The sequence below is a fragment of the Scardinius erythrophthalmus genome, assembly GCF_964197995.2.
Source record: "Scardinius erythrophthalmus genome assembly, chromosome: 20".
In the NCBI taxonomy this organism is placed as follows: domain Eukaryota; kingdom Metazoa; phylum Chordata; class Actinopteri; order Cypriniformes; family Leuciscidae; genus Scardinius; species Scardinius erythrophthalmus.
The window spans coordinates 32680840-32695287 of record NC_138240.1 but is presented as its reverse complement, the minus strand read 5'-3'; the positions used below and the strand labels follow the sequence as shown (position 1 = coordinate 32695287).

The 14448-nt window shown below is 44.9% G+C and overlaps 1 protein-coding gene across 1 annotated transcript in view; it reads left to right on the top strand.

The window, feature by feature from the left end:
• LOC308681288 (dynamin-1-like protein) overlaps positions 1 to 14448 on the top strand; it is a 34563-nt gene that overhangs the window by 15738 nt on the left and 4377 nt on the right. The window contains exons 10-12 of the mRNA XM_081350042.1: positions 2210 to 2330; positions 4245 to 4400; positions 6408 to 6497. Of these exons, the coding sequence (XP_081206168.1) occupies positions 2210 to 2330; positions 4245 to 4400; positions 6408 to 6497 (367 nt within the window). The remainder of the gene's footprint in view (positions 1 to 2209; positions 2331 to 4244; positions 4401 to 6407; positions 6498 to 14448) is intronic.

Sequence of the window (14448 nt, the reverse complement as noted above, 5' to 3'; positions counted from 1 at the left end):
TAATGCATAACGAAAATGATGTGGCTGTAAAATGATCAAGCATTTGGCTTTTATTTCTCCCAAAAACAAAAACAAAACAAAAAAACAGAGGTATTTATTCCAACTCCAACATTTGGCTCCAAAACTAAGCCTATTTATTGCAAATTTTACCCATTTAGTGTTTATAAGTGGCAGTGCCAACAATTATATAACAATACAGTTGTCAACTTACTGTAAAACATGTATAACATGTAAAACTATGAATACAAACTTAAATAGTAAAGGCCATTTGGTTTTGTCTTCTTAATACAACATTACAAAAAAAGGATTGCACCATCTGCAAATTACCCACCGGAGAACAAAAATAAATGAATATAAAATATCAAGCCAAACAGGTACACAATGTATACAATTTATTAAAAAAAATAAGTGAAGCTTTGAAAAGGGGAATGTTTTATTGCAAATATGCATTTTGTTAAATAGAAAAAGAACAGCATTTTGTTTTTCACTTAGGCTAGTTGAAGAATATTAGCACGTTTTGTAGTGTTATATTTTTTTGTTAATTGAAAATGTTCTATGCTCAATTACTTTGGTAGCCGATTATGTCTTCCCCCAAAAGTACGAGTGGATTTGGAGAAACAGGCTGGGGAGTTAAATTTTTTTGTTGTTGTCTGTAACTATTTGGCAGACGTGACATAGCCTACAAACAAGGTCTCCCAAAGACTGCAATACAATATTTGTTCCTCCATCATTCACGTCTCGGTGTATACAGTGAATGCATGCTGAAATTACTGTTGCGTGGCTACATAAAAGTTTAAGCATATGTGATGCATTGCCGCAATTGGTCTGACTGGCGCGTGAGAGAGACGAGGGTGTATGCGTGTGTGTGTGTGTGTGTGTGTGTGTGTGTGTGTGTGTGTGTGTGTGTGTGTGAAGTTCTTTTTTTTGGCAATTGAACGTGAATACGTTTACTACTTAAAAACATCAAAGCTAAACATCATATCTAGTCAAACCGCATCACGATATCACTCACTACAAATACAGTATGGGATTAAAATCAGCGAACATCAATGTATAGGCTTAGGCTACATTACCTTGTTTCAGCGACACTTAAAGGAAGCGATCCCAAACTTAAGACATTCTCTGCTGTTTATGGACATCTTTACTCTCCGGCATGGAGGCAGAGTTTTTGCCTCGAGGAATTTTTGTAATCGAGTTAATCGAGTAACTTGATGAATCGCTTCAGCCCTAGTTGATTGATTGATTGATTGATTGATGGATTGACTGACTGATTGATTGATTGATTGATTGTTTGATTGATTGATTGATTGATTGATTGATTGATTGATTGATTGATTGATTGCTTGCTTGCTTGATTGATTGATTGCAGCCAGGGTGGAAAAAAAATTAAGGTGAAAATTCTTCTCCAAGTGCTTCTCTCAATTTATTTCCTAGAAAACTAAAACTAAAGCATGAAATAAAAATATACTTTCTAAATTCTTGTTATAGATCTTGTTGCAAAAGATTCATCCATGTATGTTAATATTTCTTTCTTTCTGTGCTTGGTTTACAATCGTGTCATTTTTGGTGAGATTTTAAAAAGGCCTTTTTTTTGCCCAATTATAAGTAAGCATTGGCCATTTATTTGTAACTTCAATACAACAGTAGACACAAAGAAATTGCACAAAGCCAGCCAATTAGGTTTGAGCTTGTGATCAGAGAAAGCTTTTGCCTTTTTTTTGAGCACAAAAATCCTAACTGTGATCTGTGGAGCCACTTACTTCAGGTTGCCATCTTGCACCATGTTATCAAGTTTGACATATTGTCATTACCAGGGCTACATTCCTGCTGAATCCTTTTTTCGGTGACTTCAGTCTGTCATTTTTGCACTGAAACTCATGACAGATATCAAGCACACCATGTTTACTTTGGTCTGCTTGGCTGAATTTGACAGGCAGATAACCCTCAAGTCTGCCCAACTGCTTATTTACACCCTGTTCACTGTTGGTTGAAATGCTGTTCATCTCTCATATCTGGCTAAGTCCACACCAGCTATCGATTAATTAAGTGCCTTGTATTGACGTTTTCTGGCTGCTGGACGGTTGGGTGTGACTCCAGGCCTGTGTGTATGTGTGAACGTGCCAACAAGGCTGTGATGTCCAAAAGTGCTGCATGATTTTACATTTTCATGGACTGACTGACTGAGTGTGTGAACATTTGTTTATTGTAGGTGTGGAGGAGCTCGGATCTGTTATATATTCCACGAGACGTTTGGAAGAACCCTGCAGTCAATTGACCCACTGGGAGGACTCACTGAGCTAGATATTCTCACAGCTATTCGAAACGCTACGGTATAATATGGACATGTTTATGCATGCATGTGTGTGTATATAGATAAGCATACAGTACTTTGCTCACTTTCTTAAAAGTAAAGTGTGTAATTTCTACGCTATAAGCGACACCAAAACAAATTGCCCAAATGATGACTGTTATTTTCCAAACAGACACAAAGTTATGGTTTGAAGCTTCATATTCATGTCCTTGACATGAATAGTTTTAGAAACTGCAAATAAATGCTGGTTCAGATAGCTTTTTCAAGGTTCCCACAGTCACGGAAAACCTAGAATTTTAAAAGTGTGAATTCCAAGCCTCCAAACATTGCATAAATCTTAAAAATTAATCAAATAATTTCTTAATAAATAATATATTTAAAATTAATTGAAAAATCTAGTGTGTTCACTACTGTTGAAAAGTTTGGGTTTTTTGAAAGAAGTCTCTTATGCTCGACTGCATTTATTTAATCAAGAATACAGTAAAACAGTATTATTGTGAAATATTATTGCAATTTAAATTAAATGTTTTCTATTTGAATATATTTTAAAATGGAGTTTATTGGTGTGATGCAAAGCTGAATTTTCAGCATCATTACTCCAGTGTTCAGTGTCACATGATCCTTCAGAAATCAGTCTAATATGCTGATTTGCTGCTCAAGAAACATTTTTTATTAGTACCATTTTACCAGCCATGAAAAATAGATTAATCCTTATTAAAGTTACAAAAGTTATTCAGAGAAGTGAGTGATCTTTGTCTTTTGTTGTTTGATTAACATTAAAAACACAGCAGCAGGAATATGGCTGCTGTCACTTTAAGAGCTAATGCACGGATCCAATATACTGATACACATGTGTTTTCTTTCTCAACTGTTTAAGTTCACTTAAGATATAACTGAATATGTTTATGAGGATACTTGCCAAGATGGGCCTTTTGACATCATTTTGTTTGAATATGTCTGTTCAAGCACAAGAAGACGTGAAAGAGGGCTCAATTCAGTTTTCACATGCTCTCTGAGACACGAATTTCTGGGAACACGCTTCGGTAACGAGTAACGAATTGAGTTCCCTTTCGCTGCTTCTTGCGCTTGAATATTTTAATTGCCAAATTGGCGCGTCAACTGTCTCGAGTGTCATTCTCGTTTGTTCAAATTAATATTCTCACAACATTGCATTGTTAGTATTCATAATAATGCTACCGGGCAATTGGTGATAGAAACTGTTTAATATACTCGCCAACGCCGATTTTTACACGCATTTGGCGCTTGGTAAGTGTTATTTTAGGCCATGTTATCAATGTTCAAAACAGTTTTTGCTGCTTAATATTTTTGTAGAAAAAATGTGATATCCTAGCATTTTTAAGTTTGGGGTAAGTAAGAGTAAAAAACAAATTATACTGATTGAATTAATAATGAATTAATACATTCATTCATTATACTTATTGATAAGGATGCATTAAATTGATCAAAAGTGACATTTGTAATGTTACAAAAGATTTCTATTTCAAATAAATGATATTCATTTAAATTTTCTATTCATCAAAGAATCATGAAAATAATATATCATGATTTCCGCAAAAAATATTAAGCTGTTTTGGTCATTTTAAACTGTAAATTATATTTCGCAATATTACTGTTTTTATAGTAATTTTAATCAAATAAATGCACCCTTAGTGAGACTTCTTTCAGAAAACATAAAAAAAAATTTTACTTTCAAAATTATGACTGGTAGTGTTTATATTTGTTTTGCTTACATCTAAAATATGACTTCTAATATAAATTGTTCTTTGTGAGTGCAATCACTATTAAATTAAACCTTATCAAGTAGAATAGCTGGAAAAGCAATGGAAAATCATTGGTCAGAAGTTGTGGAAACACTTCACGGATGTAGACTAATTGTGTTTTGGTTTGTGTTTGGTCGTCGTGATGGATGTAGGGTCCTCGGCCAGCGCTGTTTGTTCCTGAGGTCAGCTTTGAGCTGCTGGTGAAGAAACAGATCAAGAGACTGGAGGAGCCCAGCATGCGCTGTGTGGAGCTCGTACACGAGGAACTTCAGAGGATCATCCAGCACTGCTCTGCCTACAGCACACAGGTGCTTCACTGCTTTTTAATATTTGATGCAGAAAAAAACAGGAAATGGAATTTTAGGTAGTGTAGCCAGTCTTCACATCTTAAAACTTAACTCTCCTTTCAGTGCTTTATACACATTCTTTGGGTAGTTAGTAGGTCTTCGCGGAATATCGGGAGGAAAATGCAATGGCTTAGTCCGATTGTCAAATCGCGCATGAGGCTGGGCTTTAAGTAAACGTATGTGCTAGCGTTATCAAAGTGAATCGTGTCATTTACACGCGCGTAGTTCATGAAACAGTGGTTCAGAGTCTCAGAACTGCTTGGTTTACTGTGAATCTAAAACACTGTGAGCTGCTCAAGTCTAAATGAATATACAGTGTCTTCACACTGCTAGCTCATTTATTTATTTGTCTGCAACCTGTCAAAATTAATGCTTGATGATATAACAGTTGAAAATGAAGATATTAAGACGTACAAGACGTATTGTAATTTTACAAAGAAATAAAGAATTATATTACTCGATTTCACAATACAATAGCATTATTTATTACAATGTATTTCTTATTTTGTTGACTGTATTTAATAATCACAAAATCATAATAATTATTATTTTATAGTCATATTGAATTGCTCAAAAACAAAGTGAATATGGCCTATGAAAACTCAAGCAGAGAGATATTTTTTAAACTTTACGGTTCACTTTTATGGTTTGAGTTGATTCTTATAAAGAGTAAACCCAAGTATGAACACCCAAAATTTTCGTAAACTGTTAAGCCCTAAATGTATTTCACACTTAGGAATAAAGTCTTGCATAAAGTAATATCCATCTAACCATCCACAAACACCAACCCACCCATCCATCCATTTTAAAATTGTATTCAAGCCATCTAGGGAAACTTCCTGTATGTTTTTCATATCACTGAAAAACTGAATATCACATAATTGAATAACGTTTTTTTTTTTTTTTTCAATATTGTGCAGGTTGCGTTTCCCAAAAGCACCAGAAGCCAAATATGATCGCATATTTTGACATTACCAACACAGTTAAACGATTTGCTGTTTGTACAATAGCACGTCATTAACAACAGTCCTATAGGCTATTATTGAACTAACGTGGTTCAGACCGTTTTCAGGAAACAGTCGTGACTAACTAGTTAATTTTCTACAATAATGCATCGTACTATGGTGGATTAGCAGTGAGTTACATCATTGTGCGGGAAATGCACCCCAGCCTAGTTAGATGCTAATGTTGTTGTGCCGTCAATCCCGTGATGATTTTTGAGTGACTCATTCTGTGGCTCAATTTCCATAAATGTTGTGAGTGACCAATGAAGGAAGCGTTGTGACCTGAATGTTAGAATGTATCTGCATATTACTGTACGTCAAACTCTTATTTCAAACAATTAAGACATTTCTGTTTTCCCTGACAAGCCCTTATAGCTCAGAATTTCTACAAAAAATTCTGAAGAGGAGGGTGAAAGCTCACAGTCTTCACAGAGTGACACAGAGGCGCTGAGGACAGTCGGCATTAGGATTCTCTCCTCATTCTGCTCTTATCTTCTCTGTCCTGCTTCCTTCACTGTGCACATTTGTTTTACATTAAACATTCTTTTCGCTTTCCTCTATTATATACATAAATCTAATGTCATAACATGTGCTGAAGGGAACAGATTTGATGCTCATAATATCGGAAAGGTGTTGGGAGAATATTATACTTTACTCCTTCACATAGGAAGTGTAAAAATGTGTTACACTTTATTTTAAGGTGTCACTGTTACAATGTAATTATATATTTAAGTACTGAGTAATGTTAATTAACAACATGTACTTACTATAGGGTTAGGTTTGGTTGAGGGTTAGTTGCATGTAATTATGCATAATTTACTGTTATTACTACGGTAAATACATGTAACATATGTAACAAGGACACAGTAAAATAAAGTGTTACCAAAATGTTTTAAATAATTGACAACTAACCTGTCATATGTACTGTGTGTGTGTGTGTGTGTGTGTTTGTTTATGTCCGAAGGAGCTTTTGCGGTTTCCCAAACTACATGATTCAATAGTGGAGGTGGTCACCAGCCTACTCAGGAAGCGTCTACCCATAACCAATGAGATGGTAGGAACATATGCCTGTGGCTGCACCTACACTGATTTATACTATCCTCGAGGACTTGTATTACAGTAACCTAATTACAATTAAGGCATGCACTTGGACATTATGAAAACAGCAGAAACATCAAAATGATAATAGACCAAAATGTATAAATGTTAAAAAATAAATAAAAATACTTCAATAATGTGTTTCATGATGTGCCAAATGTGTTTCATGCAGTTAGTATATTGGTATCTGTTAGTATTAAATATATGTAAGCAAAAATGTACTCAAGGCCTTGCTGTATTTTGAATACAGATGTTGTTAGGCAAACGTTAAAGGGATAGTTCACTTTGAAAATAAATGTTCGTATGTTTTAGCTTACCTCAAGGGCATCCAAGATGTAGGTGTCTTTTTTTCCGCAGTAGTTTCAATTTGGATATTTTTATGTCAAACCGTTCTTGTCTGTCAGTCATATAATGCAGGTCGATGGTCACTGTATCAAAACACAAGCACAGAGTCCAAATTAAAACAATTCCCCATCGTCCAAATTAAACAATTCCCCATCGTAAGTACACATTGATGGCCTAAGACACGAAACGAGCGGTTTGTGTGAGAAAATGAACAGTATTTATATCGTTGTTATCTCTTGAAAACAGCACACGTCTAAATGATCTGACGGCGCGGGCGGGTATAGATATATACATAGATGTCGCCTTGGCTACTGCAGTTCATTGGAACGAAACAGTAGCCAAGGCGACATCTATGTATATATCTATACCCGCCCGCGCCGTCAGATCATTTAGACGTGTGCTGTGTTACAAGAGGTAAAAACGATATAAATACTGTTCATTTTCTCACACAAACCGCTCGTTTCGTGTCTTAGGCCATCAATGTGTACTTACGATGGGGAATTGTTTAATTTGGACGATGGGGAATTGTTTTAATTTGGACTCTGTGCTTGTGTTTTGATACAGTGACCATCGACCTGCATTATATGACTGACAGACAAGAACGGTTTGACCTAAAAATATCCAAATTGAAACTACTGCGGAAACAAAGACACCTACATCTTGGATGCCCTTGAGGTAAGATAAAACATATCAAAAATTAATTTCAAAGTGAACTATCCCTTTAAAGGGGGGGTGAATTGCTATTTCATGCATACTGAGTTTTTTACACTGTTAAAGAGTTGGATTCCCATGCTAAACATGGACAAAGTTTCAAAAGTTAAGTTGTACGTTTGAAGGAGTATTTTTGTTCCAAAAATACTCCTTCCGGTTTGTCACAAGTTTCGGAAAGTTTTTTTCGAGTATGGCTGTGTCTTACGTAAGATAGGCCGGATTTTCCTTATATGGGTCCTAAGGGCTCTTCTCCCGGAAGGGCGCGCGCGCACCCGTAGACCACCAGAGCGAGAGAACGAAAGCAGTACCTCAGCGCTGTGCTCGCTGCAGTCACAGGACTTTGTTTGTTCCCTGCATTTCGACGATGATTGTTTTATAAACAAGGCCCAGTTCGACGCCGGATTTAGCAGTCCCAACGATAAAGGTTCACGGTCGTGCGTTGGAACCGCAGGTGGTGAGTAAAACTCATAGACAAACTGCTTCAAATGTCTCTGTGTTGTTAGCTATCGGCGCGTTAGCACCGCCCACACGGCACGCCTCCAGCCGCTCGGTTTTTTCCGGAAAGACTCGGTACAGCCTATCTTTCTTTTATAAATATAATAAAACGTCTCGGTTACGTATGGTAACCCTCGTTCCCTGAGTCCAGGGAACGGAGACGCCTCGTCGGGGGAGTTCCCCTGACGAATTGGGATCACGCTAGGGAGACCAATTGCCTTCGAGTGAATTAAAACGAGCCAATGAACATTGGCATGCAACATTTGCATTCCGCAGCCCGCCTACCAGCGCGGGTATAAAGCCCGGAAGCAAACATTGCATCATCGCTTTTCGCTGAGGAGCCGAACAGTGTCCAGCCCTCCGCGAAGGTACAGCAACATGGCGACGGGACGAGGCGTCTCCGTTCCCTGGACTCAGGGAACGAGGGTTACCATACGTAACCGAGACGTTCCCTTTCGTCAGCAGGGAACTCCGACGCCTCGTCGGGGGAGTTCCCCTGACGAATTGGGATCCCTACCAAAACGCCATAGTGCTGGCCCCTTCCAGCGCCCAGCTAAGCTACCCTGCAGCAGTTTCCAGAAAATTTTGCGGGAGCTAGCTAGGAAATCACACTGCTGTTCCGCAAGACCCAATCAGTGGAAATTGGATAACACTGGGAAAGCGTGCCCATCCCCAAGGAAAAAATAATGGGGGGGGAACGCTGCGGAAGCTGAGGCAGCCTAGAGGAAGGCCCTCAAATACACACATGTACTAACCACGTAGGGTAGTGAAACATATGGCAGTCCTTGAAGGTAGTCCCAGTCCAGAGGAGTGAGGAGCGTACTCAACAGGGACGACAGAATGAGTCTGTCAAGGGGAAGACACGGCTGAACTGCACGTGGCAATCATGGGCCACCGCAGGGACCACTGGAAAAAGCACCCAGTCTACTAGCAACTCCTTACTGAAGGTAGCAGACCTGGTGCCGGGCGGTCCGCAACGCCTGGCACCGGAGGGGTGATGGAGGAACTCACGAGGTTAGCCGTTTGTTGGGTAACCAACGGAGCAAAAAGACGCACGTATCCGCTCACGGAATGGCGTCGCAAGCCGACACACCTATTCCCTCTAATTACTGGCCGTAGCGAGTACTCGGGAGGAAACAGGTTCCACACGTAGGCTATAAAATCTAGCAAACGTGTTCGGTGTCGCCCAGCCCGCAGCTCGACAAATGTCTGTTAGCGAGGCGCCTTGTGCCAGAGCCCAGGAAGCGGCAACACCCCTAGTGGAGTGAGCTCGCAACCTGGGCGGGCAGGGCTCACCTTGGGACTCATAAGCCCTGGTGATAGCGTCCACTAGCCAGTGGGCTAACCTCTGCTTGGAGACAGCCTACCCCTTCTGCTGGCCTCCGTAACAAACAAGAGCTGATCTGAGGTCCTGAAGCTTTGCGTTCTGTCTATATAAACCCAGAGGGCCCGGACGGGACAGAGAAAAGCTAGGGCTGGGTCTGCCTCCTCCTGGGGCAGCGCTTGCAGGTTCACTACCTGGTCCACAAAAGGAGTGGTAGGAACCTTGGGCACATATCCGAGCCGGGGTCTCAATATAACATGAGAAAGGCCAGGCCCGAACTCTAGGCACGATTCGTCGACCGAAAAAGCCTGCAGATCCCCTACCCTCTTGAAGGAAGCCAATGCTAACAGGAGCGCTGTCTTGATGGACAGGATATTAAGCTCCACTGTCGTCAAAGGCTCAAAAGGAGGACCTTGGAGTGCTCTAAGCACTAAAGCTAGGTCCCAAGAGGGTACAGGGTGCAAATTGCGAGGTGGATTTAGCCTCCTAGTACCCTTGAGGAATCTGATGACCAGGTCGTGCTTCCCCACGGACTTACCTTCAACTACATCGTGATGTACGGCTATTGCGGCAACATACACTTTGAGGGTGGAGGGAGACAGCCTTCGCTCCAACCCGTCTTGTAGGAAGGAGAGCACGACTCTGATCGGGCAAGTTCGTGGGTTCTCCCCGTGGGAAGAACACCAGCCGACGAACAGGTTCCACTTCAGAGCATAGAGGCGCCTCGTAGAGGGGGCTCTAGCTGAAGAGATAGTATCTACCACTGCCTGTGGCAGGCCATCTAGAACCTCCGCGTCCCGTCCAGGGACCAGACATGGAGTTTCCAGAGGTCTGGGCGCGGGTGCCATAGAGTGCCCCGTCTCTGAGAAAGTAGATCGTTCCTCAGAGGAATCGGCCAAGGAGGGGCTGTCGCGAGGAGCATGAGTTCTGGGAACCAAGTCCGGGTTGGCCAATACGGGGCCACCAAAAGGACCTGCTCCTCGTCCTCCCTGACCTTGCACAGAGTCTGTGCAAGAAGGCTCACTGGGGGAAACGCATATTTGCGTAAGTCCCGGGGCCAGCTGTGTGCCAGAGCATCCGTACCGAGAGTTCCCTCGGTCAGGGAGTAATACCACTGGTAATGGGTCGTGTCCGGAGAGGCAAACAGGTCTACCTGTGCGGCTCCGAAGACTCGCCAAATCAGCTGGACCACCTGGGGATGGAGTCGCCATTCTCCCGGAAGGGGAGGCTGACGTGAAAGCTCGTCGGCCACATGATTGAACTCCCCAGGGACATGAACGGCACGAAGCGACCTCAGATGCTTCTGACTCCATAGGAGGAGGTGGGAGGCGAGTCGCGACATACGACGGGAGCGCAGACCACCTTGTCGGTTGATGTACGCAACGGTCGCAGTGCTGTCCGTACGGACCAGTACGTGCTTGTGTTTGAGAAGGCCCTTGAGGCGACACAAGGCTAAGCGTACTGCTTGCAACTCTAGGCAGTTGATGTGCCAATGCAGCTGGGGCCCCGTCCACAGACCCAAGACTGCATGCCCTTTGTACGTGGCCCCCCAGCCCTTGGCAGAAGCATCTGTGAAAACCACAGCATGCCTGGAAACCTGGACTAGGGGCACTCCGGCCCGTAGAAACCCAGGATCCGACCAAGGGTTGAAGGTTTGGCGACAGTTCGGGGTGACTTTGACCCGGAACGTGCCGCTCTGCCACGCCCACCTCGGGACTCGATCGTGAAGCCAGTGCTGGAGCGGTCTCATATGCAACAGGCCGAGCGGCGTTACTGCGGCTGCGGCTGCCATATGCCCCAGGAGCCTCTGAAACTGTTTCAGTGGGACCGCTGTCCTGCCTCGAAAGGACTTGAGGCAGGTGAGCACCGACTGGACGCGCTCCTCTGTGAGGCGCGCAGTCTGAGCGACCGAGTCCAGCTCCATACCGAGATAAGAGATCCTCTGCACGGGGCAGAGTTTGCTCTTCTCCCAGTTGACCTGAAGCCCCAACTGACTGAGGTGACGGAGCACCATGTCCCTGTGATCGCACAACACATCTCGCGAGTGAGCTAGAATGAGCCAGTCGTCGAGATAGTTGAGAATGCGAACGCCTTGCTCTCTCATGGGAACAATGGCCGCCTCCGCGACTTTCGTGAAGACACGGGGCGACAGGGCCAGCCCGAAGGGTAGGACCTTGTACTGATATGCTCGACCCTCGAAAGCAAACCGAAGAAATGGTCTGTGTCGGGGAAGAATCGAGACATGAAAGTACACGTCCTTCAGGTCGATCGCTGCAAACCAATCCTGGGGACGGATGCATTCGAAAATGCGTTTCTGCGTGAGCATCTTGAACGGGAGCTTGTGCAGGGCCCGATTCAATACTCACAGATCCAGGATTGGCCGTAACCCACCGCCTTTCTTGGGTACAATGAAGTAAGGGCTGTAAAACCCTGACCTCATATCGGCTGGAGGGACCGGCTCGATCGCGTCCTTCGCCAGCAGGACATCGATCTCTTTCCGCAAGACCGGAGCATCCACTGTACGCACATGGGTGAAGTGGATGCCCCTGAACTTGGGGGGCCGGCGTGCAAATTGAATTGCATAGCCGAGCCGGATGGTGCGGATGAGCCAGCGCGACGGACTCGGGAGCTCTAACCAGGCTCCGAGAAACCGGCGCAACGAGCCCACCCGCACGACCGGCGTACCCGCGGAGGGGCAGCGAGGTGGAGGCAGGGACTCGACTCCGGAGGCCCTGAGGCGGCCAGAAGTGGAGTCTGGGCGTGGCATACGACACCAACCTGCTTCCACGAGGGGGCAATCGACAGGGAAGGCCCGGAGGCGTTCAGCTGTTCGTTGCCCGGAGGCGAAGGAGGGAGGGGAGACGAGGAACGACGCCCGTGGGGATCGAGTCCAAGTATCCGCACCTCCCTGGCCAGTGGGAGATGAGAGCGATGAGGCCGAGGCGGCATCACTGTCATCTGAGCACTGTGCCGGTCCAGCGACAGACAGGAGCGGCGTGACCGAGGTGGCGCCACTGCTATCTGAGAGCTGGGGAGAGGGGAACGAGAGCGGCGCAGCTCGGGGGCGGCGCACACTGCCATTCTGACCCTCTCAGACGGAGGAGACTGGTCTTATTTTACTGCCAGTCTCGACCGTGAGGGGAAACGAGGAGCGAGGCCCGGGGGCATCGAGTCCTGGTTTCCGCCTCACCCAGCGAGAGACGAGAGTGACGAGGCCGAAGCCCTCACTGCCATCTGAGCGCTGGGGCCCGTGAGCGACTTAGAGGAAGTGAACTGCTCAAACTTTGGGTACCACTGACTGGATGACCAGCGGCGGAACAGAAACAAAATTCTCCACCCGGCCCTCTCCCGGGGGAAGGAGTGGTGATGACACGCACTCCCGAAGAGCAGAATGTCACATACTCTGGTCGCTTCTCTCAGAGTTATTTCCCTTCCTTTTGCTAGGGGGAAACAACTGAGCGGGCTGGTTTTGAGGCGCTCCTGGACCACAAGTGTGGACATCGTCTGACCGAGGGCCAGCGTTGTGACTAATCACGGTCAGTCACTAAGCGCAGCTCCACCCCGAGTCAGAACTACCCACGTGCAGTGAAAGTGCAGGGGTAGTGAGAGAGGAAAAACTTCTGCAGATTTAGGCATGTTTGGCTTGCCATATTGGCACCAAAAAGCTTCCATACTGCCAAAATTTTTCACACACATCCAGGCACTTTAGAATAGCCCAGGAAAGTGTGGCTGTCAAGTCTGAATCTTCAGCATGAGAACACACCATTATAGAAGGAACTCAGCATTATTTTCAGAGTATAACAGCCCTCTCTCCGATGTAGCAATCGACATCTGCCCTCCCCTGGGGCCCCGAATGAAATGCTTGGTCCCTCATGAGAAAGACCAGAATCCCATCCGAAAGCCTCGACGGCACACGGCATGCTGAGCGGCTCAAGCCTTTACGAGAAAGGGGAGACGAACAACGTGCCGACGTGGTTATGCACTCATGAGAGAACATAACCACCCACAAACACAGTCTCAACACACTGATTAGGCATGTGAAACAGTGATCATGGCCGTCAACCAGGCATGCAAGACAGTGAACGTGGCCATCGCCTTGATGACACACGGCACGCTGAGCGCTCAAGCCTGCAGGCAAGGCGAACAACGTGCCGACGTGGTCATGCTCTCATAAGAAAGCATAAACCACCCACGAACACAGTCTCAGCATGTTTGCGATGCGCTAGAGGAGTAGGAAGCTCGTGAGGATCTTTCACCTGGCGAGACATTCCGTACTGTAACCCTCAGACCACCAAATGCTCATTAACCAAAGTAGTCCTCTTTTTAGAAAAGGAACTAAATTGGGGAACAAGCAAATGGGACTCAACCTCGTAGAGGCACACGAGTCTCGGCCGCGCATCTAGAGCGCCGAATGACGCGCGCTGAGTTGCCGTGACAACCCGCGCTGTCAGCCGGCGCTCGACGGCACACGGCACATTGAACGGCTCGATCCTTTAAAAAGGGGAGACGAACAACGTGCCGACGTGGTCATGCACTCATGAGAGAGCATGAACCACCCACGAACGCAGCTTCAACACACCGATTAGGCATGTGAAACAGCGGTCGTGGCCGTCAATGAGGACAGGAAACGATCGCATCCAGAAACACACGAGTGAAACGTCATCCTGAAAAGGACGCGATCTTCACTCGTGTTGCTCTTTCAGGAAGAAAGTACTCTCTTTATTGTGCTGAAGCACACAGGGATCCAACGCGGCGACACAGCGGGGAAACTGCAAGCCCGCTGTGCGCACTCAACCGTTTACCAGCTGTGAAAACAGCTTTTGAATTAACAGTGTAGACGCAGCCGGCAGACAGGAATCGCGTGGTCGCTGAAGCGCCGTCTCACCAACACAGAAAGATCCCCTCCTGAAACAGCAGACTCGTAGAGCGTAAGAAAGATACAATCTTAAGCTCATTCACTCAAAGAGGACACAAACGGTCGGCTCCGAAGCAATAAGCGATGATGCAATGTTTGCTTCCGGGCTTTATACCC